Raw genomic sequence first — 27,500 nt, 5'->3', positions numbered from 1 at the left:
GGTCGACTGCGGTCGAGACAAACGTCACTTCCAAATATAAAGTCAAGGCCTTACTTAAAATTAAGTAGGCATTACGGTACATGACTTCGAGCCCCAAATGACACTTGAAAATGTGATACTTCTATGAACTTCATTGCCTTTGATTAAAAAAAATTATGTAAAGCAGCCCCCCAATTACCATTCAATGACTTCTCTCTGTTACTGCACTGCTTTTTATATAGCGCTTTGTCTACGTTTACAGTAACAAAGTAAATTGCTTCGCATCAGCAAGTCCCAAACGTTATATCGTTAAGACAACAACTCAACAAGACATCAACATCATAAAATACATGAATTCTGAAGTGTAGAACGATACACTAGCCCAGTGGTTCTCAACATTTTTTTTACCCCTAACCAGCACAAAGTATTTTGGGTTGGAGGGACTTACAACTGAGTGCTGTGCCACCATTGTCTGTTTTATTAAACTTATAAAAACATGTAACTAAAAACAAGAAAGAAGTAATCATAAGTAAAGATTTGTGCACATAAAAAAAAATATTATTACTATTAAGTGTCCTCCTTATGGGTCGTAGTAAAGATCTGTTCTAAAAAAATAAAAAATTTCCTTGATTTGAGATAAAATTTGGAAAATAACTTAAAAACTGTAGAATTATGCTACGTGGCATATGACAGATTTTTCACTTTTGATTACATTTGTATTCATTAATTTTGATGATTGTATTTAACTTAATTCAATCGTGTGTTACCAACTAATGGATTTTTTTAAGTTGGTCAACAATTCAATTTGTAATCTTAAATTGGTTCAACATCTCTCCTGTGGAGTGTGGATCGAACCATTCTGGTATTGGAAGACTCTGGGTTTTTAGGACAGTGAAATTGAATAGCCTACTGAATATAAAATTCATTTTATAAACTTATGTTTAACTGAAATATTTACATGATTTAATAATTATTTTTAGACGATTTTTACATGGATGCTACATTTAAAATTTAATTAAAATGTATTTTAAAATCTCACATACCACGCAGTGCCTCCACGTACCCCCATTTGAAAACCACTGGCCTATTAAATATAAAATTAATTTTATGAACTTTTATTTTCGTGGAATATTTACATTATTTAATGATTTTTAAACGATTTTTACATAAATGCTATTTTTTTAATTTATCTCAGTACCCCCATTTGAAAATCCCTGCACTAGCCTACTCAGAAAAACCTTTGGATGTTTGGTTTTTAAGTGAAATTTTGTGGCTTTTTTGCCTTGCGCCAATTAAGTTTTATACTGTGCGCGTAAATGCTGTCTGTCGCGTCTGTCCTATAAACAGAACAAAGACTAAAAAAAATATATATATATATATATATATACATGTATGACATAGCAGTTTGGCTACGAGAATCCAGACTCATTGCGATAAAAAAAAGTTATCTCTCTTGGGAGAAATGAAAGTAATCCACCTACTCCAAATTTGATAGAATTTGTCTTGAGTCTGACCTGGTAAGTCAAGTTCTCTATTCTAAATATCTCGAGGTATGGTACTGGTATCGGTATACTGTGCACACACACACACACACACACACACACACACACACACTCATAACTGCCAGGTACAACACTGGTGACGTCACAGGAAAAACCGTCGCACAGCGATTACGTGTCGATAAAAACTTGTGACGTCGCGAAACTGGGTCGTACTTCTGCTGTGGAGAAACAGCCACGAGAGGGTTGAGAAAGTGGAAACAGGGCTCAAGAAATGCCCAGTGGATGCTTTTGAACTTTTGTGCAAAATTATTTTTGACAGTTTCTTAAACAAGAAGTAAATTGATCTGCATTACTTGCTTATAGGCGAAGATGAGCAGTCATCAAACCTGATGTCTAGCTGGGAGGATGACGGCGTCACAGAGGCGATTCGAAAATGCTGCGTGGCCATTAAAGTCAATGCGATGAGGTACTGTACTAAGTTCAGCGCTTTTCCATGAATGTCAAGTGAATCGTTTTCGATGCATTTTTATTCCCTCCTGAAAATTAAGATTAGTGATTAAACTATGGGTTATCAACATTCTTGATTACAGGAAGCAACAGCAGACATAAGGAATCATGGGGAGGGATATTTGTTTGACATAACATAGCAAAATAGTAATAATTTGCATGTATGTTTAGTGTCAAAAATAAACAATGTATAAAGGAAGCCATGTTCATTTAACAGTAGCAACGTGACAGGATTTCCCAAAAATGAAAATCTGACTGGTTTTAATGTCCACTTCATCCTAAGTACAACACCAATAAATTTGAAAATTAGATGAAGGGCTCATAAGAAATTGAAATTTTGCATGGGCGGGAAAAAAATATTATAGGGGGAACACTTTTGTGCTATATTGCCTTTCTGTTTAAAAGGAAGAAAAAAAAGACTTAAAAATTACAGTACAGTATACAGGCTTTCCCCCAGCGTTTTATTAGCCCGGCGACATATCAGGTGACCCATCACCCCCCCCCCACCACCACCAAACAGGCTACCCCCCCTAATAATTTTGAACTTGTGCCCACTGACTTTCCCGTCAATGTTTTTCACCACCCCACTTCCAACGAGCACTTCAACGAGCCCTTCCTGTGCTAGTGTAGTGTGCGTTCATATTACGACATGATTCTTACTATTATAAAAACGTCTATCATGCCATATAACTCTAAAGTGTTTATGTGTAGACTAGAGTGTGTTGGGTTAGCCGTATTGCCACTGGCGTGCACAGGTAGACCACTAGTGGTGCTCACACCCGTGCCTCTCTCAAAAAAAGTGCCCTTTGAAAAGTTTGTTTTTTGTTTTTTTAATTAAACACTTTAAGGTCAATGTTGACACAATCTTTTAGAAAAGCGGCATGATTAATCGCGTGTGCAAAACAATATATACGTCCCCTGCGCGCACACACCCAACCTAGCTCTCTCGCTCGCTTTCTACCTTTGTCACGTGAACGCTAATTACCCACAGTCGCGGTGTGGGACAGACACACACACGCGCATCTCCTTCTCCTGCTGCTCCACCCCATTCAGGTAACTGTGTTGTGAATCCAGTGAAATTGTATTGTTTGTTTGCCCTCTATTTCCTACCTATAATCATTTTGTTGTGAAGTAGCATGTCTCATACAGCACAAACAACTGAGCATAAATTAGCCGATATTAGCCACCTAGTTTAAAATGCTATATGCTAATTCAATAATAGATAATGTAATAACCACCGCATATTAAGACTAATGGCGGTGAAAAGAAGCTCTCTGTGATGCTTGCATTGAAAAGCATTGGACTTTGGATCATTGTAATTTGATTTGTGGGGATTATTTTGACTTCAAAATGTGATGAACTGTTGTTTGTGTCTGGTTTGTATTATGCAAGTAGTCACAGGCAAAAACAATCCAATACGTCATTGGTGATCAAAGCATTTGCATTGAGTTGCATTGTGGAAATATCAAAAATGCCCGGATGTTTGGAATTGTCAATTGCCTGTGAAAAATACCCTTTTGCCTTCTTGTAATGACAACAGTCAGTCTTATTCATTCTCATGCCATTGGTCCGTTTGGTTACAATTGGTCTATTTATTTAGTAATTGTAGCATATTGCCTAGAAAGGAGAGGCTGAAAAGGGGAAAAGAAAAGGGGCTACAGCAAGCAGTCAAGGGAAGCATCTCTCTGCTCCTGGATGAAATCAAAGACGCATGAAGATGAAAGGTCAGACTCAGAGTCCTCACAAATCAAATTACAACAATCCAAAATCCAACGCTTTTCAATGAGCAGATAGATTTCGTTTACCAAATTGACGCCCATCTTGACTTGTGACGTCATCTGGGAATTGTCAGTAAGGTATATTCCTTGTGCACTAAAGTGTGACCCCCCTCCTCTCCCCTTGCCCCCCAAAATATCTGTGCACGCCATTGTTTATTGCTATCCTTTTATCTGAGCGTTTAAACCATAGGTGTCAAACTCCGGTTTAAACTCTGCTCAGCTCAGCAAAACAGCCGTAAATATTAAGTCTCACTGTCCAGGCCAAAGTAATCGATTGACAGTCTTTCCAATAATTACACTAAGTAAAGGTTTGGTTAGTTGTGGGCTGATTAGTCATGCTGAAGAGGAATGGAGGGGTTTTGTCATCCCCCCAAGACTTTTCATTGGAAAAAAAGTAGCTCAGCATAATTATGACGGCTGACCACACGCCCCGAGTTAAACATGTTTTCTTTAGTAAAAAAAAGTCAAACTTAATGTGATATATGTGATTTCACTTATCTATTTATCTGCTTCTTCCTACAGTGATACGTGTGTGCAGTTCTCACAGATCTGTATCTTTTTTTTTATTGCTCTTCTCCAACAAACGTATTGTACCGTAGCATACAATGTTAAGGTAGTAAAACATGTCATATTTGTGCAGTTTATTTTGTTTGTATGCATAGCAACAGAAAATGGAATGTGCTCTGAACATATTCTTTAACAACCTCTGCCCGAAGATCCAGTGGTGTGTATTCCCTCAAGTTTCTTTATTGGGGAGAATGGTATTCCTTTAGAGGTAATTGCTGGTAGTGTGTCTGCTGAAGAACTACGGATTAGAATCAACAAAGTACAACAGGTAGGATCCCTGACTTTGGATTGCACATTTTGCTATTTCACTCTCTGTTCATTAAGTACTATTAAGTATTTTGTAAATTGTGTGTAACCTACGGAAGAGGATTAGGGCCGGTAGACAGAAAAAAAGGGTTGGCAATATTTTCAATTTATTTGCAGATTTCTGACTTTAAAGTGAGAATTCTGACTTTATTTGCAGAATTCTGACTTTAATTACAGAATTCTCACTTGAAAGTGAGAATTCTGACTTTAACTTACTTTCTCCCAAAAATGTATCAATTTGTTCTATTTTAAACATTACCATGCTCCCAAAGACATATTTATGTTTTTTCAATTATTGTTATTTTTTTATGCTCGAGCATACAAAAGGCTTTGATGCAGCCTCAGAACTGAAGAGAATGCTTGAAGCAATGGTAGTTATTACAAAACGGCCAACAGGTGGCAGCAGAGTATAAGAGATCAACCAGGGCCATGTTGCAAAAAGCTGTTCCCCCCACAGTTTTAAACAGATTTATGAATAATGATGAAACTTAGCTATATTGTAATGCTAATTGCTGCAAAACGAAAACAGATAGAAATATACTTTTTAGTGAAAGGGGTTGCTTCAGTGAAAATGGCTGGGAGAGATTGAGTTAATTAATTAAACACAAAGTATCAGTCACCTGACCTCTGAGAGACACGAATAGAGCTTTTAACTCATTCACTCTCAGCCATTTTCACTGAAGAAACTACCTTCACTCCCGGCTGTTTTACTGGATTTTGACTGATTTTGCAAGGCTATAAAAACATGGAACCTATCAAAAAAAAGATTAGAGTCTCTTCTTTTGTCAGGAAAAAAAGTATATTTCTATCTGTTTCCATTTTGCAGCAATTAGTATTAGAATGTAGCCAAGTTTAATCATTATTCACAAATCTGTTTAGAACTGTGGGTAAATTAGCTTTTTTCAACATTGCCCAGGTTGATCTCTTTTGCACTGCTGCCACCTGCTGGACGTTCTGTAATAACTACCATTTCTTCAACCGTTCTCTGCAGTTGAGAGGTTGCATCAAAACCTTCTGTATGCTCTAGCATAATTAAACATAAAAAACATATAAATACGTCTTTGAGACACTTAAAACATTTAAAATAGAACATATTTAGACAATTTTGATAGCAAATGAGTTAAAGGGCCCGTAAACTATGCCCATATTTGGACTTCCTGGATCTGTGTGTGTGTGTGTGTGTGTGTTTGTGTGTGTGTGTGTTCGTGTGTGTGTGTTTGTGTGTTCGTTCATTCGTTCGCGGTGCATGTTCGCTCCTTATGGATGGAGCCGTTGCGTCCCATCGACCGCAATGACATTGTCTCATTTTGGTTTAATTTCACCAATCACCACGCTGTGTGTGTGCGTGTGTATCTGTTGTTTTTGTTTCTATTTTTATTTTTATCTTCGTTCTGCACTCGTGCTGAGAGTCTGCCTGTGCAGCTCACGCTCCAGAAAAATACGTTCTCACCGCCGACGTGAGACAGACCGGGACCATCTGGGCCGGCCCGAAACACTGACAGAAGACTGACGAGTAATCATGATACCCAATACATGTGCGCCACTACAAGTGGAAGTGCTTGTCTGACTGCTTGTACACTTTTGTCTGCTTGTACCTTTTGAAATTAGATTAACTTAAATGTTTTTTTTCACGCAATGAGAGTTACGTGTCTATGCGTTCCTCAGTACAGTTATAGAAATTACAGTTGCTAAATCTGTGTATACTTCTTCAGATGCATGCACAAAAAACTGGCACTGGAATGGTGTCACAAGAGACAGCTGCTACCAGTCAAACACAACTTACCATGGCTACACTCTCAGCTCCTTCGGTGCACCTCATTCCACCAGAAGAAGTCAAGAGGTCGTCTGCGGTGGAAGACTTAGAACCTAAAGAGGACACTAAAAGTAAGAATGTCAAGTCTGATTTATTTAAAAAAAAATGACAACAAACTGACAAAAACACAAAATTATGTGCAAATTCTGGCATCTTCAAATCATAAAATAAAAACGTTTGCGCTTGAATAACAGTGCAAGCAGACACGTTAGCCTAAGCCTGCACAATCCATTCATGAATTGTGGCGTAACTTGCTCGGTGCTGCCTCCCAGTCTAATCACCATAGGTGACAGTTGCACCAAGACCAAGTCATCGTTCAGGTGACTCTTTTGGGTTCTCATCATGCCTGCCAGTCCTCAACCAGGGTCGCATTTTCTGTGTATAAGCAATGTGTCCGCGGAAATGCTCCCATACAGTCAGTCAAGCGGAGCGCTTATTGAAGTCGCACAACATTTACAGATTTTGGAAAAAGCTCACCTCATCCCGTCGACCTAGTTTAGCATTGTGTGACACTTGCAGGATATTGTAGTTTTGTCCACGGCACACTTTCGAGCGTGAAATCAGTCGAGCAATCAGGAGCGGGATTTCGCACAGTTAAACCAATCAAGAATGGACATCCGCAGTCGCCCAATCAGGAGCACGGGTTTGCGAGACAGCGACGTCATGAACACAACACACACGGGGAGGGAATGGAGAAACGCAGGCGGGCAGTACTGTGTAATGAATGGTTCTGCGCACAATGCAGCGTATAAAAAAAAGGCTGAGTAGACAAGCACAGCTCCTCGTCGTTATAAAGACTTGCGTATTGTTTAAGTTAGTGTGTACCGAACCGTGACCCCATATCGAACAATTCAATACAGATACACGTATTGTTGCACCCCTAATATATATATACAGTACAGGCCAAAAGTTTGGACACATTTTCTTATTCAATGCATTTGCTTTGTTCTCATGACTGGTTACTTTGGAGATTCTCAATGAAGGCATCAAAACTATGTATGAACTAATGTGAAGTTATGTACTTAACAAAAAAAGATAAAATAACTGAAAACACGATTTATGTTATAGATTCTTCAAAATAGCTATCCTTCGCTCTGGTTACTTTTTTGCATACTCTTGGCATTCTTACCTCTGGGAACTCCTTAAAGACTGTTGGAAAACCCTTTCAGGTGACTACCTTTTTTATAGCTCTTCGAGAGAATGCTAAGAATGGGCAAAAAAGTAATTAGAGAAAAGGGTGCCTATTTATTCATGCATATATTTTATTATTTCCACTTCTTTTTTTTATTAAGTACATAACTCCACGTGTGTTTGTTAGTTGTCAAAGTTGTTGTAATAGTTTTGATGCCTTCAGTGAGAATCTACAATGTACATAGTCATGAAAAAATAAGTGAATCAGAAGGTGTGTCCAAAGTTTTTGCCTGAACTGTATTTGAGTACTGGTATTTAAGAAATGAAAATACAAACTTACCCAACTGCACCAGGGCTCTACACTAACCTTTGCACTGGTGCACCACACAGGTTTTAGTCACACCTTTTTTTGGGCAACTCCAGCATTATCTTATTTGCTGATGTTTAGTTGTCTCAATTTGCATAGCGTGGTTTCAGATGACGTAAAGATTGACAGTGACTCAACTATCAACTCAATTAGCTACAAAATATTTTACTGTAACAAGATTTGTCTGCAATAGAACAGGTAAATTTATATTACTTTAAAAGAAGAAGAGGGGCCAACTCTTATTGCGAGGCCTCCAAACCGTCTCCCCCTTGGGAAAACCAAAGCTTCACAGCTTACCTAACATCGTGATCAGTCAAGTCTGGCCCTTCAGCACAAATTAGGTCCTCGGATGCAGTTTCCCAATCAGCCATATGTGAGCACATTGCAGGAGGTATATGTAAACTCAGGTAACTGATGAAAATGAAACTGCGGAGGGCGAGCCCTATTGCCCTGCCGGGCTGGTCCCATATGCCCGCCGGGGTCCCGGTGGGGTGGATGGGGGTCTGTTGGGGGTTTGGTGGGTGGGTGCGCGTCCCGCCCCGCCCGTTTTTTTTTTTTGGGGGGGGGGGGGGTTGCTCCTCTTAACTCACTGCACTAGTTTTGCACAATACACTTTTATAGACATATAGGGCACATAACACACTTCGGGGGGTGGGTGGAAACACCGTCTTCGCCCTACAACTCCCCTCCAATTTTAATGCACCACACAACTGTGTGTGTGGGGGGGGCATTGGTTGGGGCAGACCGCAGTATAGAGCAGTGCTGCGGTCCCCTGTCCGTGTTCGCCCCCCCCTTATTTTTTTTTTTTTATGCACCACATACACTCACTGACATGCCTGGGAGGCGGGTGGATCGGAGCATGGGGATATCATTTTTCTCTGCTCCGGTTGACCTGCTCCCAATTTTAATGCACCACACACACACACTTGTATATTACACTGGGTGGGGTCACATTCAAGGCTTAGGGGTAGAGTTCGCCAGTCGGCGAGCTGGCGAACTCAGAAACAGGGTTAACTCTTACTAAGAACGCTGGAGTGACGACCGGGGCCTTTCCCCGCTGGGCTTGGGGTTCAGGGGTGCCGCCCGTCCTCCGGTGCCCCCATCTCCCCTTCTGCCCCCGGTGTTCCGTCCCTCCACGCGGTGGGGGATGGGGTGGGCGTGGATGCCCTCTCCGCTCCGCTGCCCGGCCCCTCTTCGCCGCCGGTGCCTGGGTGCGGGGGATCCCTGGGATCTGGGGGTCGGGGGCTGCCGGTTGGTGGGGGTGGGGTCGGGGGGAGGGGCGGCTTGTTTGGGGGGTGCTGGGGGTGGGAGGGTGTCTGGGGGTTTGGGGGCCTGGGGGTGGCTGGGGCTGGGTTGGGGTGGATGTCGGGGGTGGATGGGGGGAGCGGGGGCTGTGGACCGGTGGGGTTCCTGGCGGGCCTGCAGTGCCCCGTCCTGCTGCGTTGGGTTGGGGGCGCGGGCCGCGTTGGGGTGGGGGGCGCTCCTGCTCCTGGGTTTGCTCTCCGGCCGGTGGCCCCTACGGTGGAGGCTGGTGTCTGTGGATCTCACTCTGCTTCGTCTGTCCTTCCTTCCTTTCCTCAGTCTCTCCTTTGGTCTCTTGAGGTCTCCCTGATTTGTTGAAATTTAGATGTCTCTGGGGTTGGTGAAGGACTCTGGTTGGTGGCCTGGCGGGTGGTGTCTGGTCGGTGCTGGATTTCACTTTCCTTTCTTTTCTTTGGTCCTTTCTCGGGTTTCATGACGGCCTCACGACTCTGGCTGGAAGTGTTCGGTTTAGGGGAACGGTATGGGATTTTTTTTTTTTAATAGGTTTTAGGTGAACTAATGAATACGCACGCACGCACATACACATATTCAACCACATACCAAAAAAAATTAATATATATATATATAATAAAAAGAAAAGGAGAGCAATGATGATGGCATGTCAAATCGGTAAAATTACCGAATGAACAATACTGAGCTCTCCAAGGGAATTGCATTAACATCAATGTATTAGTTGGAATACTTTTATTTTGAAGTTGGCCTCCACAGCGCATTCCGCTGACTATTAAACCCGAACCGTGGTGCTTGATCCATACGGATAACTGTTGCAAATTGGCATTAAAGAGATGTTAGTTCGCCGCTTGGCCTGATCATTTAACAAACGCTATAATAATATGACTTACGGCTGGACCAGAAGTCGCTTGTTGTTAGGAAAAAAAACTGCGCATTTTGTATTTTTTGTGGCACTATGTCTCTACAATCTGCGTACATGCGAGGAAGGGCGGTGTTGAAAAAAATATATACTTACGACTTGCAGGGTTGGCACTGGGTCATGAAACCTTTTAGCCAATGTGGCTAAACAGTATAAAACTCTCCTAGCCACATTTGAGTGTAGCTAGCCACGACATCACATGTTTATGTGGTGGGTGCCGCCTATTTTGCCACTATCTCACTACATGCACCACTCATGCATTCACACAGCAGAAACATTGTAGCGCAACAACAAACACACAACACTTCTGGGAAGATGGATTTTTTTTTTGGGTTCTAGGCATAGCTTGATGGCTAACTGCACATTGTAGTGGTAGAAATGGGCGAAGTTCTGATAAATAAACTTTATATATACTGTTTCTTGGTTGCATCAGCTCGTCACCGTTTAAGCTCCACACAAAAAATCAATAAAAAAATCACTCAGTCACGCACTCCCAAGACAGAGACTGAAGAACAAAGTGAGGGGCAGCAGATACATACATGGCTTTCTTTCAGTTAGGGGCAGAAAATGAGCTGATGGTCAAATTGTGCTGAAATGCTTTGCGTCATGATCAGATGATTCCACAGAAATGACAGATCGTCAGCCCTGCATATCGTCACATGATTTAATATTGTCATATCGCCCACCCCTATTCTTCACCCAAATCCGGCAGAGTTTCACCCTTGTCCCGGGGTAGGTGGGGCACATTGAGTCTGGGTGGACCATGTTCCGTGCCACCATTGTTGAGGCAGCCAATAGGAGCTGTAGCCATAAGGTGGTCGGTGCCTGTCGTGGCGGCAATCCCCGAACCCGCTGGTTTCCACCAGCGGTAAGGGATGCCGGCAAGCCTTTTTGGCCTGTGGGACACCGGCTTTTAATGAAATTTTGGTTCACCATCCGGAGTGTCAGGTGGGGGAAGCAGTGCATCAATAACACTGTGTATAGTGGAGATGGTGCGCTGCTGACCTTGACTGGAGAAGTTATGAATCGGTGGGGAAAATAGTTCGAAAACCTCAATTCCACCGACACGGCTTGCTTTGAGGAAGCAGAGTCTGGGGGTGGGCTCTCCTCTCTCTGGGGTCGGAGTCACTGAGGTGGTTGAAAAGCTCCTCGGTGGAAAGGACCCGGGTGGATGAGATCCGCCTGGAGTTCCTAAAGGCTCTGGATGTTGTGGGGCTGTTGTGGTTGACTCGCCTCTACAACATCGCTTTTGGGACAGTGCCTCTGGATTGGCAGACCGGCGTAGTGGTCACCCTTTTTAAGAAGGGTGACTCGAGGGTGTGTTCCAACTACAGAGGGATCACACTCCTTCAGGAGGAGTTCAAGTATCTTGGGTTCTTGTTCACAAGTTAGGGTAGAATAGAGCGGGAGATCGACAGGCGGATCAGTGCAGCGTCTGCTGTGATTCTGTATTGGTGCATTGTCGTGAAGGAGCTGAGCCGAAAGATGAAGCTCTCAATTTACAGGTTGCTCTACGTTCCTACCCTCACCTATGGTCACAAGCTGTGGGTTGTGACCGAAAGAACAAGATCCCGTATACAAGTGGCCAAAAAGAGTTCCCCCCGCATGGTGTCTGGGCTCTCCCTTAGGGATAGGGTGAGAAGCTCGGTCATCTAGGGAGGCACTCTGTGTTGAGCCGCAGGTCCTCCGCATTGAGAGGAGCCAGCTGAGGTGGCTAGGCATCTGGTTTGAATTCCTCCTGGACGCCTCCCTGGAGAGGTGTTCCAGGCATGTCTCACTGGCAGGAGGCCCTGGGGACGACCCAGGACACGCTGGAGAGACTATGTATCTTGGCTGAAATGGGAACACCTTGGGAACCTGCCGGAGGAGCTAGATGAAGTGGCAGGTGAGAGGAAAGTCTGGGATTCCTTGCTAATGCTGCCTTAACGACCCGACCCCGGATAAGCGGTAGAAAATGGATGGATGGGTTGAACTTTAGTCGCATTTTTGATTTAAAAAAAATATGTTGAGCTCATCTTAAATACTTGAGGTCAAAGTTCAATCAATTCGAACACTGATAATATTAAGAGAATGTAACCCAAAGGCTTACAACTGTTACTCATCTGCGTGCACTAATGAAGCAGTTCAAATAATGCATGAAGAAATGCCCACACACATTAAACACATTCACAGTAATTCAGTGTCAACATTTTAGAATGACCAAACACGTAACATTTCATTGTTATTTTACAAAATAAGACACAGCAGTTTCTGAAAAAAAGATTGGGGGGTTTTCTGTTGTTATCTTTGGGTCTTCTGGAAGATGCCACATGCTAGAGATGGGGGATGGTCATCAGTGAAAGTGAGCCAGTCTGTTTGGGCAGATGTCCACCCCTCAAAGCTGTCATGGTGGATGTGAATGGTTGAGGGATGGTGGACCCAAATGCAGAGAAGTAAGGCAGTGGAACCAGTGAAACTTAAATGAAGCACAGAAAAAAGGTGAGCAGACAACCATGACTTGACGGGCGTGGACAGGACATAATTGGACTGGGCCTGACGTGATGCGGCTAGACCAGGGGTAGGCAAGTTCGGTCCTAGAGAGCCGCAGTCTTGCATGTTTTTGATGTCTCTCTCCTCGAACACAGCTGAGAGGCTCCTGCAGAACGTAATTATGAGCTGATGATTTGAAACACCTTTGTTGGAGGCAGGAGACACCAAAAACATGCAGGACTGCGGCTCTCTAGTACCAAACTTGCCTATCCCTGGGCTAGGCATAGCGTGGCTCGACGGGACTGGTTGTCATGACTGGACATAATATGGCGTGACAGGACAGGACGTGACTGGACTGGTCGCCTTGACTGGACAGGACGTGACTGGACTGGTCGCAGTGACTGGACAGTAGGGATGTAACGATAACGGCAATATCATGATATCACAATATTAAAACTGCCACAATATTGACGTCGTCATGTCACAATATTAACAAGCAGCACTTAATAAAAAAAAAGTCAGGTTGATTTCCATTCGTGTAGTTCTAGCACCCTCTAGTGACTAGTTTTTTTAGTGCAGTTTAATTTTCACACGGCATGTTTTGGCCCTTCTATGTTTAAAATCCATGCTAATGGTCAGATGAAGGGGAACGTAATATGCTTGTGAACAGAGTCAATTTGTGAAGGAACTCAATGTGTGCATACAAAAGCAAGTGCTTCAATATTAAGTGTTATTAGAGATTGTAGGTTGTTTATATGCATTGCAAAATATTATGTTTTTTTAAGTATGAGTTAATTTTTTTACAATGTTGTTACTTTTTTTATATCGCCAACCTCCCCACAATATTGTGATAATTGTCATACTGTGACCTATCGTGATAATATTGTATCGTGATGTTTGAATATCGTTACATCCCTACTGTATAGGGCATGACTGGACTGGACATGGATGACTGATCGAGACTGGACAGGAGATCGTGACTGGATGTGATTTACAGGGATGTGACTGAACCAAGGCTATTTTAGTTAACGGAAACTAATGAAAAAACTACAACTAAAATTTTAATAATTATTTCGTTAACGAAATTAAATAAAAACGAAAACTATTTTTAAAAAACAAAACCTAATTGAAACTACATTTTAGGTTTACAAAAGTAACTAAAACTAACTAATTATAGTGTCCTTTGTTTTAGTCTTTGCTAATGAATTTAATACATGTGCCTTTGGAGATGATTTTAATTGGGATTTTAAGTATATTTATTTTGATATTAACTGGAATAAAGACATTTGAAAGTTTGTCACACAGAAGTGATGTCATCTAGCAGCAGCCAATAGAAAAGCACCTTCAGATGAGACAAATTTGCCAACTCAGCCAGGTGCTAACGCTCGGTGTTACTTTTACCATTTTACCTTGGTGCAGTCACACGAGAATTGAAACTACGACAATGCGTCGTCATCGAGCTGCGACCATTACGTTTTCACTGGAGGAGTATCCTGCATATGCTGTCCAGACAGTAGCGTACGGGGCGCGTTTTGAACTCTTTCCACTCTGGAGCCCGGTTTCAAAAGTGATTGGTTTCAAGTAGAGATGGGACGTTTGACACTGAGACTCCGGAGCATGTGTCAGCCGAGTGAGACAGACTGCTCGAAACAATGTATCAAAAGCCCCGATGAAACCTCCGTGATCACGTGCTGATGACGTATGCGGCTTTATGCGCGCTAATGAGATACCGGAAATTACGTAACTGATTCAAACCTTTTGGCGCGTCAGGCGCACAATTCCCTCATGTAGACATTTGCTTCACTTTATGTTCACCTGGAAAAGTTAGTTATTCGGTATGTTTCCAACAAAAGTACTCCCACAATGATGCATTTAAAGTTTCCAATTATGCATTATTTTTAAATCGTGTGTAGAAGATACAGGCTTGACCCAAGTATTTTCCACCGAGTTGCTATAAGCGCTTCTCCAAGACCCTCAGTCACATCTCCCAAAGACTGATGTTGAAATACTTGTCATCTGGCTTCACAGCGCACTTGTGTCATATCCAAATTATGTTTATAAAAATCGAATGAGTAACAGGACATCACATTGAACCATAGTACTGGTACAGTGTCAAAATATTGCAACACTTCCATGTGTACCTAATGATCATTAGACAGACACAAATGTAAGACTGAATGTACTGGTGTTATGTTGGAATATAAATCAATCAGGCGAATCACTTTGAATATTATAGCTGCTATGACTCCAGCTGACCACCAGATGTCACCGGTATGATCTATCTTATGGGGCTTTGAAACTTTGACTCTTTTTCCAAATCAATCAGCCGAAAGCCTCAAAAGCTTCACAAGGCTTCATTGTCCCATCTCTAGTTTCAAGCGCTGAAACCGCGCCATCGTGTGGATGAACAGCCTAAATGGTAAGAAACATATGAGAATACATTAAAACAGGCTTTCGTGTGGGCGTGGCCTAAATACACCCAAATTAACTTACTCAACAAGACACACCTGGGAAAGACACAAGCGACAGAGGGCACTGATTGGTTGATACACAGGGGAAGGAAAGACACACAGGCGGACGTGATTACACATAACAAGACGAGGGGAAAGACAAGGAACACAAAACAAAACACTGAACACACAGACAAAAAAGAACAAGAACACCCAAATCGAACAAAAACCCAACCTCACAGAACCGAAACATGACAATAGCGGGGGTTAGTCACCCCCACCCCACTTTGGAGAGTTCTATTGTCTTTGATGAGGTTGCAAAAATTAGCACGACGTTCACTAAAGTGGGCTTTTAACTCCCTCAATGCCAGCCACCCATTTTCGCAATAGATTGAGTTACAGCCATTTTAAAGCATTTTGACTGCTTTGACAAAATTGTGTTCTGATTATTTATACATCGGTTTTATTCTATAAAGCTGCTATAAAACACTATTTAGTAATGGAATTTGATTGCAAAATAGTGATCAATTTAGTGATAGTCATACAAGTGCAGTGAGCAATGCCAACTCACCAGGACGGCTCCTCAGCTGTTAGTGGCTGTTGACGTGACAACCTTGTCATCTTTGTCATATTTCCAAAATCATTGTACTTTTTAAATTTATGATTCACACATAATAATGCTATCATAACGCATACTCTCTGAAATTGTATTTGTTCCCTTTTCAAGTGTGTCCTTCAGATTGACCGACGAAAGGTCTGTTGACTGGCACCAGTCATGATAGTAAAGCAACCATCCCCCATATCACATATAACGACTAAAAATTGTCCTTGGCACTAAATGTTTTGTTGTAATGAACGACTTGTTGTTCTTTGCATTTATTGATTTTATTTATATATTTTTATTTATATATTTTGTGAAATATTAAAATATTTGTTTTGGATGAACTTGATTTCAACCAATGGTTCAGGCACAGCTTTTTATCTATATTTCTGCCATTTGCTTTCAATTGTTGCAGCTGTGTCAGCTGTGACTACTACAGCGAGTGAATATCCAGATCCTCAAAGTTTTTGTTTTCTGAGTGAAGAAGACCCAGATGTACAAAGGTAACACCACACATGCATTGTTGGCTTTTAATTAGTTTTGGCTATCAAAATAATGATGATGTTTTATCTTGCTGGATTTAACATGAACCTGGATGTCAGGCATCAGCAAAAGACGGCACTGGATAATGAGGTAAGGTAAAACTGAATGAATGAATTCTAGGGATGTGTGAAAAAATAAACATTTTCATATTTTATATGATATGACCTGATTTAGGAACATTTTAATAAATGTAGTTTGAGATAATTGCGATTCATCGCTTCAAACGCCAGGACAGTCTGAATAATAGATGTTGAGATGTTGTTCCACAGATTTTTTAGAGAAAATGTAGCCCGCACCGTTGAACATACCCGCACAAATGAGGTATCAAAAGATGCGGCTCGATCTGACTCAAATCAGATTTTTTTTCCCCCGGAATTCCGAAGTACCATGGCGACGCAATTGCCCAAAAAACACTGCAAAAAATCCCATTCAAATGAATGGAGAAGGGGGGAAAAATCCACAAATCAAGTAACTTTTTACATGCCACGCTGCGGGCGCATACAGTAGCCAAGAAATGCAATTTGTTTCTCATTTTGTTGCAATTTTTCCCATCTATAGCACAGTATCAAAAACATTTTTATAAGAAATGTACACTCGCCCTCCTGAGTGGTAAAAATCCAGAAAAAAGGGCTCTTAACATTGGTGTGTATTGCGTCTGCTAGAGTAGGGAGAACTAATGCACGAGTGCAAAGGGAAAAATAATTATTTCGAAAAATCTCAGAATATATTTCTTCACTATCCATCGTATTTGGACATTTTGTAGTTACAATGGTCTTCTTTCAGACAAACCCACTTTTGTGTGGCAAAGGCGTCATTTAGTACCTTTTATTTGACTTAAAATGTGTATTATTATTATTATCATTATTATTATTATTATTAGGCTATTAAAGTGAGGAGAAGTCACTTAAATCCCCCTATTCATCCCTATGTCGTTTTTGCTGCCTTTTCATGACCATTTCTTTAAAAGTTGCTGTTTTTTTAATTTATTAAATTCTCTAATTCGGTCATTTTTTAATCCGATATCAGAAATGCGAACATGCTCGCGTTTCCCAAACCCTTGCCGTTCTAACAAAGTCTTTTCTGGAGTCTGTATATTGAAGTTGTGAAAGCCTTTTGTTCTCGGTGTGAGTTCTCAACTCAACTCATCTTTATTTATAAAGCACTTTAAAACAAGCATTGCTGTATACAAAGTACTGTACATGGAACAGAAATCGGTCATGCAGTAAAGATAGGTAAATTGTGATTTAAGTTGACTTATTATTGTTTGTATTTAATACCTAAATTAAATCTAGTTAAGGTTTATAAAATCATTATCAAATAACATGATACAATGTGGTCATCAATGACATGTATTTATGTGTAAACACTGACATCCAATAAGATGCCCAACAAGCCGGAAACGACTTCTTATGAAAAAAAAAAAAAAGTACAAACATCTTTACCAGATAAGAATGCACGAAGCGCCTCTCACTGTTCAGCAGTCAACAAGGAAACGGTGAGTAAATTCTGCAGCGTCCATTCGTCTGTGGGTGTATTCAGACCAGAAAAGTCCTTAAGTCCGCTTGTTTGGTCCGGACCAAAAGCGGATTTTTTTGTTTTCGTTTGCTGTGGTTCACTGTGCTCTTTGCAAGAGGCTATATTACGTAATTATGTCGACCCGCTTGATGATATGTGCTTAGATTGGACAAAAATGACAAGGGCTTAACACTTAACCAATAACCAAACCCGGAAATGGAAGAAAACATGAAATTCCGATGTGCTGCATCACTTACTGCGTCAAGAGCAGCTCATTCAACGGAGGTTCCGCGTCGCTGTTTCTAAATTTTGGAATACCCTCATCGATTGTGTGCAGTAACCCGAAGGAGATGTTGTGTTTTGCTGCCCCGGCCCACACCGTGCTTACAGCAGCGTAGCTAAACAGAATACGGAGGATTATGAATGAATTTAGCACAATACTAACGGGCAATATAACAAATAGTTTTTTCTACACGGAGAGTGGAGGAAGTATTTAAAATACCCTACTACATGTGTACAAAGCTTGCAGCCGTCACAGAGTAAATCTCAATTCTCAGACTGTTCAGTAAACATTTATTCATACACATACATTTTCTGAGTTTATAAAAACACTTGTTTGAAAAATGGTTCTTTCTTTTGTGAGCAAAAGCACTGATTTGAATCTCATTTAGGCTGTTTGCCAATAGTTTTCAAATAAACAAAAATTAGCAACTTTTGATCAATCCACATCAATTTCACACTTTATTTTACCATTGTTTTTGTGTGTGTGTTTTTTTAGTTGATCAGGTGCAGACTGCCACGGGTTCATTTCCGAAAGAGGAAAAATAATAATATCTGCATCATATATTAACCATAACAAAAATCCTCCAATCACAATCCATAACTTAATCTCTCAAAAAAAATAAACTCATTTAATAATAAACCAAACCTTTGTGGTATAGTCCATAGCCATGTGACACTTCAAGCGCGGCAAAAGTGCTATTTAAGTGGGAGTCCGGAAGTGCTTCGGTTTGGTCCAGTGTTTATTGTCTAACGACCCCGCAGAATGCAGGTGAGCGTTAGCGGTGCATGTCCAGTGTCGTGCGTCGGTGTCAAGTGTCGTGCGTCGGTGTCGAGTGTGCACCCCGGCACCAACAACGGGAAAAAGGAATGAGTACAGGCGGCAGGTGAGCAGTTTGCGAAAGTGTCAAATTACGGGAGGAATTTGTGTGGGCTGTTTAAAAACAGTTTTGACGGAGCTCGTCTCCGCGGAAACGAAGAGCGAGCAGCGCGCGCTCGCATTGGCTGCTCCTCTCAGCTAGACGGCAGCGTGCTCCAGTCAGGCAGTGGCTGACAGTCAGAGGCGCGCCGTCACACAGTTAAAACAAGTTTTACTTCTTTCTGTCCCCTTTCATTTCTTTTGCTTTACTTTGAATTTGAATATTACTTTATATTGTCTTTTTCTTTTAAAAATGAAATAAGTAAATAAATTGATTGGTTGGTTGGTTGATTGATTGATTGATTGATTTTAAGTGTGAAATTGAACCCACATACAAAAAAGAAAAGAAAAGAGAGAGCAATGATGATATGTCAAATCGGTAAAATTACTGAATGAACAATACTGAGCTCTCCAGAAAGAATTTTTTTTTTGTTTGTTTTTTAAATTACTACCGATGTAAGACCCACTTATTTCGGATCAAACCACTTCCATTTCCTGTTTATGCCTCGCCCGCTGCTGGTTTAGGCCACACCCATTTCCTGTTTAGGTCACGCCCCCTCCAAATACAGATACTGCTAATTTAGGATGGTTGAACAGATGCAGATAGTGGTGTACTCACTCATCCCTAGTTATTTGTACCTTTTTTTCAACTGAGCATCTTTGTGTGAAGGTAGTTAAGGCCATGTACACACATAGCAATGTATTTTTAAAAACGGATATTTCCCTCTTCTGGGTGTAGAAAAAAATGTCCACACCACCACGTTTGTAGATAAGAAAACATCCACAGCTAATCGCATTAATGCGTTTTTAAGTATGTTCATAACAATTCCAGACCTTAAGGTGGTAACAGTTCCCCAAATCCTATCTAATCAGAGTATGCCTCCGTCTGGCGACGCCACTTCCACAAATTGGGTCTACAATGAGATGCATGCAAAGCCTCTAGGCAGCAGTAGTTAGCCAAATACTTATACTCATCTCTTGACGTCACTTCACCATACGTCACACAAGCACGGACTGTCAGCCGCTGATCTGTATATATGCGGATTAGTGCTATCAGCGCACACAAGACTTTTTTTTTTTTATTAATTAAAAAAAAAATACTTGTAAACAGTCAATGAGTACATCATAAATGGAGCATAGAGGAAAAGAAAGAGGATAAATCCAAAATCTTAAAAAGCTTCACATATACAAACATGGTCTCCCCGGTAGGGAAGCAAATCCACGCCACCTTTCTTCCCCCACCCCCCCCCTTTTTTTAACAACTTGAGTTATATGATTGAGTGACATGTGCGACGTTAAACTTTGTTTACTAACGGACACATGCGACCGTGGAGCCAGAGAAATACGCAAATCTTCGCTTTAGCCAGAGTTTTTAGAAACCTTTGTTTGTAATGACAAAAATCTCGCGGACGTTTGGATGACTGGGCAAGCCGCAGGAAAATATCTCCCGTTTACAAAAAACCCGGCTACGTGTATACATGGCCTCAATTATTCAAGTGTAAAAACTATTTTAAAAATGTTTTGTACTTGAGTGCTCAGTATTTGGTGTTCATATACCTATCACTATATGTACAAAACACACTGCAGGAAGGTTTAGTTTTATGCATATATAATTTATAGCTGTTTTTTCACAAGTTCAGTTTTGGGCTTACATATCACACTCCTCGACCAAGTTCTTTGAGAACCACTCTTAACTGTATGAATATTTACTGCCAATCAATGTGCCTTTTACTGTTGATTTACAGAGACAGGTTCAGAAAAGTACAGTTTCACCCAGCAAAGTCATGTCATTTTCACAACAAAGTCTTCCATTCATTTGTTTTTATGTCGACCACCTGCAAAAAGGTTCGTCACAAAGCCATAACTTTGCAAAATGTTCATATGTTTTTTTTCCGCCTATTCCAAGTTTATAACAACTGACCAACTGTTATAAACTGACTGACAACTGACTGATCTAAAGGTGTGTGTTCTCTGGAACCAAATAAATGACTTTGTACTAGCTGTGTCCTGGTTCTGTCCTCTCTTATAGAAGGAGAGTAGAAAGCCAAAGGATCAGCAGAAGACGACAAAGGATATGTACAACTTTAAGAGGGAACAGGAAGATGAAAAGACCAAGCGAATCCTGGAAGAAAGAAACCGAGAGAGAGAGCTGGATAGAGTTGCCCGGGAGAGGGTCAAGCAACAAATTGCTATGGTAATTAAGTATTTCATTCTGCATTCCCTTACACCAGAGGTCGGTGGTAACTAAGGGCATGGAATAAAGTTCTCCGTCGCCCCAATGGATTTTCGTCATTCGGGAAAAATAATTCCCGTATCTCACTGAGCGGCACAGTCTTGCTTTTTCGGCAGGCTTCCTTCAGTGTTGTAAAATGTTGCAAAGCCACTTGCCATACTCTCTCAAACCATCATTATGCTCGCAAACCATTTTTCTTGTTGCAGATAATTTTTTTGTCAGGTTCAGTCAACCTAGAAAATTTTATAAACAATAGACAAGAAAGACGAGAGACTTAGATTATTTTTATTCGCAAAAAGAACGGACAGATGTGCTCAGATACAATCTCCTTCCCGCTCGAAGGCACTCTCTCCCGAGCCCTCTCTTTTTATTTTTTTACAGGGTGTTCCAACAACAAAATGTTTCAATCCTTATCTTGTGATAAGGGCACAGTTCCTATTCTGCAGCTGCAAGAGCATGCGTCATGTTTTGCAATACTATAAGAGGAAATATGGAATAACTTATGTACATTTATTCTCACAATGTTCAAAATTTGATTAAGAAGAAACAAACAAGTGTGGGCACTCTTGGACAAACGAAAATGTTTTATGTGCAGTTGCATGCTCGGTAGTTGTCACACCTCGGCACAATAAAGCTGTTTAGAAAACAAAATTTGTGACCTCCGTGAGTCATGGAGACCCAATAAGAAAATAATTGTGTGTGTGTGTGTGTCGTACGTAGCTACGTGCTACGTATGGTGTAGCTATAGTTGGTAGCCCCTGTACCGTGAAACGTAAATTAAGTGTTACCCTCTTGTCACACCAACCACAGCTTTACTATTTCAACAACATATTAACAATAGAAATGGCTAATCGTACCACTGGGTTATATACGTATTGTTGTTGGGTGCATGCACTTCTTCAACTACATTATTACTTTGATTACGTTTACCAACTAGCTGTTGTCAGCTCTGACCTAGGGACATCAAAAGAAAATTGGAATTAGGACTCTGGTACGGTGATACATTATCCAAGTCAGCTGACTGGATGGGTTACATGTCTTTAATGTTCCTTTTGCTTGAAAAATCTACAAATATCGTAAAATTTTTGCAGGACCGTTTGGATAGAGCAGCCCGTTACTCCAAATCCCTGGAGCAGAAGGCTCAGCAACAGGCCAAACAGGCAATACCGGGTACCGCTGTGAAGCCAAGGAGGTAAATTTGCCATTAGTCTCAAAGCATTAGGTTCGGATTGTGGTAACTGTGATGACACATGACGCCACCATCCATTTTCAGGATTGTTATCCATCTCTAGGAATGGTAATACTCTAGGAATGGTAATTTAGATTTTTTTTTCTTTGTCAGAGAAAGTCCCTGCTGAGTTGCCCAGTTTTTTGGGCTCCACTCTCAAAGGACCTTTTATGTCTTTTAGTCTGTCTTTGCTACAGCCAGACCAATATGGACTTTTTGTGGCTTATGCCTCTACCGATATTGGGGGCTACAAAAAACGCTATAAGGCACTGGAAGTAGCAGCTTGGCATTTGTTACAGCGGGTTTCATTTCACGGAGCGGTTTGATTGTTTTTAGTCATAGACTTGATCAAATACTGTATATGTTTATGTATATTTATTAGGTGGGTGAGTACCAATTCCAGGTATCGGTATTGGGCCGATACCAGGCCAATTTCATGGTATTGGTACTCGCGACGGATATCGTTGCTGGTATCGGCCCCCGCTCTTGTGGTGGGGAACATAAGTTTTGTTTTGTCTTGTTCGTTTCCTGTGCGTCTCCTTATGAGGTTACACTTGTTCATTTCACTACTTCCGGCAGCGCCATTTTGGTGTGCATTACTGAGAATAAGTAAGTACTCCTGTTGTATTATCACGTATATTTGTGGTTCATATTTGTTTGTAGCTCATGTAATTTTGCCATGTTTAATTGCCTTGTTAGGTTTGCCGTGCTCTTAATTGCCTCATTACTCATCGGAGCTGCGGTGCTAAAAATAGAACGGTGCCATCATGGCATCCATTTTGACCGGGAGCGCATTGCTGCCTGGTGGCCAGCACCTGCTTGTGTGGGTCTATTCGCCTGGCGGTCTCGGTACGACAACCTGGTCGGCAGTCGATCCGCAGCGCATACGCAGCTTTGTCGGTCCTTTATCTCCGGGCTGCCCAAAGACCTCCAGGACACCGAGGGTTTTCAAACAGTTGCGACTGGTTAAGGTGGACAATCTTAATTTTAATGATGAAGATATGAGGCAGGACACGTAAACCCATTTTTGACCCGTAAACCCATTTTTGACCGGGAAACCCCCGAAACTCCACTAGAGCGCTCGTGGCCGACGGGCCCATGTGAACCGTGCGGCGGGTGGTGGACGCATGACGCGCTGAGCTGTAAACAGGCACAACTGCATGGTTCGGGGCGGATGATGAGGATATGAGGCAGGACACGTAAACCCATATTGACCGCGGGACCGCATCGCAGCAGTGCCCCCGAAACTCCACTCAAGTGCTGTGGCCGGCGCAAGCCTGCGTGAATTGTGGGGCGAGTGGCAGGTGGCGCACTGAGCCGTCTGACGGCGGCGCTACACTGTAAAAAAAAGAAAAAAAAGCACACTGTAAAAAAATCCACCAAACAGCGAGGCTGTGAAAGATGAACCCGCGAGAAACGAGGGAACACTGTATGTCTTTTTTTTTAATCTGTCATTGTTTTTTTTCTTTTTTAATGTATTATTAGTACTAATGGTATTGGCACTTGGTATCGGTGCGTACTAAAGATTTGAGTACAGACGCTCCCCAACTTACGAACGAGTTACGTTCCGAGCGATCGTTCGTAAGGTGAATTTGTTCGTAAGTTGCTTCAGTGCTATATTTTGTATTATAATTTATGTTTAAAGAGAATACGTACAGTACTGTACTACGTATGTTAGAGAGAGAGAGCGAGAGACACACACAGTATGTACATGTACGTAATAAGATAAATAAAATTAAGTTTAACTTACTTTTGGAAGATGTACTCGATGCTTAAGGAGAGGAGGAGGAGGAAGAAGAGAATTTTATATCATGAGAGGTTCTTCGTCGTCGCTGGAATGGGCTTCAAAAGTTACTTCCTCCTCCGTAACTTCAATGTAGGAAGAAGTTGAGGGTCGCGGAGAAGAAGATGAGGGTTGATGAGTATCTTCCTTGGAGGATTTACTAGAAACTGGCCGAAAGAAGCGATCTAACTACGATTGCACAGTTTTCTTCTTTTTTCATCATAAATGATGCGGTAGCACTGTATGGCATCATTCAATTGATTTGCAACCTTTGTGCAACGTTCAATATTTGGGTCTTGCTGCTCGAAGAGTGCGATGGCTTTATCTATGAGCGACAGGCGTTTCTTCTTCTTCCTCCTCCTCGACACGTTGCTGAGCCTCCAATGCTGGGTGAGCTCTCACAGCGCCAAGCGTCGGTATTAGCGGCGGAAAGAAGCACTACAGTACTCGGAAAAAGGTGCGCAATAAAAAATCTAACTTACAGCATCTCTTTCCGAACATTTTTTGACATGCGCGCATGCGCGCAGACATGTTCGTATGTACCGTTGTTCGTAACTCGAATGTTCGTAAGTAGGGGAGCGTCTGTATCGGGAACAGTCTAAAAAAAAAAGTGGTATCAAACATCCCTATCACTGTATATGTTTATTTTGTTGTTTAATCTGAACCATTTTATTTTATATGAAATAACCGGTGTAGGTTTCGCATTTCAATGCATTGTTCTTTTTTTTATCGATTGTGTAATCAAAGCTAAAATAAAAAGAGTTTTTGGTCAATTCATGTAGGTGCAAAAGTAAGTGAACCCTGAGCTGCATTGCTTAAAACACGCAGTCAATTAGGTTTGGGTATGACAAATTGGTAGCTAAACTAACCACTGAAATGGATCGATGAAATGAGAGAGGTTTAGCGAAGAAATTGTGCATCACTGACTGAAACAGAGACAAAACCACGTCACTTTAGTCTTACCCAGGTGAACCCATACAGGTCACTCATGCTGAGAGGAAGAGAAATCTCAGGGGACCTCAGGAAGTGGGTAGTGAGAGCACATCGGTCTAGGGAAAGCTATAAAGTCATCAAAAAAAAAAAAGATTCATCATTCTACTGTAAAGCAGATCATCTGCAACTAGAGAACACTGAAAATTACTACAATCCAGCCTAGAAGTGGATGACCTTCTAAAATATCAGCAAGACCTACAAGACAAATGATAATTCAGGAAAAAGCCAACCTGTGCATCACATCGAGGGATTTGCAGACCTCTTTTGCTGTGCCTGCAACACATGCGCATGCTTCAACAATCATGCTTCAAGACAAACCTGGACAAACTTGAAGCTTTGTGGAAGTCCCTTCTGTGGACAGATGAGTCCAAAATTGGACTGTAAACTAAAACAGTCATGTTTGGTGAAAAGTCAACACTGCATACCAGCAAAAGATCCTTCTCCCTACAGTGAAGCAGGGTGGTGAGAATGTCAAGTTCTGGACTGGCTTTTCATCTCAGGACCTGGACAACTCCACATAATCCAGGGAATCATGAATTCAGAGAAATATTGTTAAATCCTGGATCATAACCTGAAGCTGTTGTTTGTGAAGTTCCAGCCTGGCAAAAGATGTATGATGCAACATTACAATAATTCAAAGCATTCTAGCAATACAACCAAGGAATGTCTGAAGAACGACAAGATTCATGTTCCAGATGTGCCTAGTTAAAATCCTGACTTAAATTCTTTCAAAATACTGTGGTGGGACCTGAAGCGGGCAGTTTATGCAAGACACCCATCCAACCTCTCCCAATTGGCTGCATTTTGCAAGGAAGAGTGGCAAAAATGCCCTTAAGTAGATGTGAAAGACTGATGTAGTGATTATTTGTGTTGCCATAATGCCTTATGAGAAATTTAGACGGTACTGAGGGGAGTTGTAATTTCCTCAGCCACCTCTGGGGCACCACGTTGACTTTGCTTGTTTGTAGGGGCAAAATAAACGATGAAAATCCTATTATCAAGTAGTCATAATCTGAAGTTGCTACTTTCGTTAATCTTGGAGTTCTTTGCTTTCATAAGAGAATTACTAATCCACTCAGTTAACACAAATGATTTGGCAGAAATTGAATTTCTAGACAGCAAATTTATTTAGTAAACACACATATATCAGTCAAAGCCTAACCTATTAATGAAACGGAATAAAAATGTGAATCAAAGATAAAAAGAAAACTTGCAACCTAACTAACTAAGATTTAAAAAAGGGTAGATGAAAAAGGTAGATAGGGGATAAAGATGTTTGGCCTGTCAATTCTTTTATGTTTGAATAAAAGCGTTGCACCAGTAGTATATGGTCAGATTGCAATGCAGGCGCAACTCACGGACTGGTTCAGTCGCACGGCAGAGAGAGAGACTCGAGCGTCGATCCTCGGTTGAATGCTGGAATGCTGCACCCGGTCTCCGGTTGGTGGTGAGGTGCACGCGCGGCGTGGAGGCAGCGGCCGGTCCTTGGCTGGCGCACGTCCAGCTGGAATGCTGCCCGGGAGTCTCTGGCTGCTGGTCGGTGATGCACGCGCGGTGGGGAGGTCACGGTAGGTCCTTGTGTGAGCGCTGCGGGGTGCCTCGGACTCACGGCTGGAACAGAGACGCACGCCCTAGGGATACGCAGGATGTTTGCAGTCCTTGCTTGATGCGCGCTTTGAGACGCTCGTTGTGGCTCAAAGGAAGAAGCCGTGTGGTCACCCTCAGCGACCACGTTTCTCGTGATGATCAGGAAAAGTTCATGGGGCTAGACGTGAGGTGGAGAGAGGGTGCAGGAGTTGCAGGAACGGGAGAGTCCTTGAACAGTTCATGGGGAAGGGAGTTCAGGGAAAAAAGTACCAGGAAAAGAGAGAGAAGTTCCTTCGCGCGCTATCTTTTAAAACTGTGTCCACAGGGGGGGTCGAGCCATAGCCCCGCCCCTTTTGTGCGCATGAAGCAGACTTGGTCGACTGAGACCAAGCTTTTGGGATAGTATTTGATAATTTTGGATCAGAATTGACAAGCCAGATGCTTCATTTATCATTCTGAACACATTTCAGACATTACCGCAATCATAAAGTTATTGAATCCGCTTTACAAAGACAAACAACAGGAGTTACTTGATGTCAGTCAAGTACATAGAGTCCATGTATGTCCCGAAGTACTGTATGTAGACTTCAGATTAATTAGGAGCGGCAGGATTCTTGAGGATAACCGATAGTGACCGCTGGAGGGTAATGTTGTACCATATAACTTTCCTAAAAACACATGGCTAATTCCTGTGGATAGACCAGACCATAAAAGATGGTCTGCTTATCAGACAGGATTTCAGGTCTGTCGGAGCTG

General features: G+C 41.7%; 1 protein-coding gene across 2 annotated transcripts in view; it reads left to right on the top strand.

Moving 5' to 3' along the window:
* ubxn4 (UBX domain protein 4) overlaps positions 1-27,500 on the top strand; it is a 42,704-nt gene that overhangs the window by 481 nt on the left and 14,723 nt on the right. The window contains exons 2-9 of one of the 2 annotated variants that reach the window (XM_077580401.1): positions 1,845-1,947; positions 4,289-4,317; positions 4,483-4,601; positions 6,352-6,523; positions 16,080-16,168; positions 16,253-16,297; positions 20,950-21,114; positions 22,245-22,345. In XM_077580401.1, the coding sequence (XP_077436527.1) occupies positions 1,845-1,947; positions 4,289-4,317; positions 4,483-4,601; positions 6,352-6,523; positions 16,080-16,168; positions 16,253-16,297; positions 20,950-21,114; positions 22,245-22,345 (823 nt within the window). The remainder of the gene's footprint in view (positions 1-1,844; positions 1,948-4,288; positions 4,318-4,482; positions 4,602-6,351; positions 6,524-16,079; positions 16,169-16,252; positions 16,298-20,949; positions 21,115-22,244; positions 22,346-27,500) is intronic. The other variant, XM_077580402.1, reaches the window with a different exon arrangement.

This window comes from Vanacampus margaritifer, chromosome 11, assembly GCF_051991255.1.
Source record: "Vanacampus margaritifer isolate UIUO_Vmar chromosome 11, RoL_Vmar_1.0, whole genome shotgun sequence".
Lineage (NCBI taxonomy): Eukaryota > Metazoa > Chordata > Actinopteri > Syngnathiformes > Syngnathidae > Vanacampus > Vanacampus margaritifer.
Note: the sequence above shows the minus strand (reverse complement) of the source record. Positions and strands in the feature narration are given on the sequence as shown.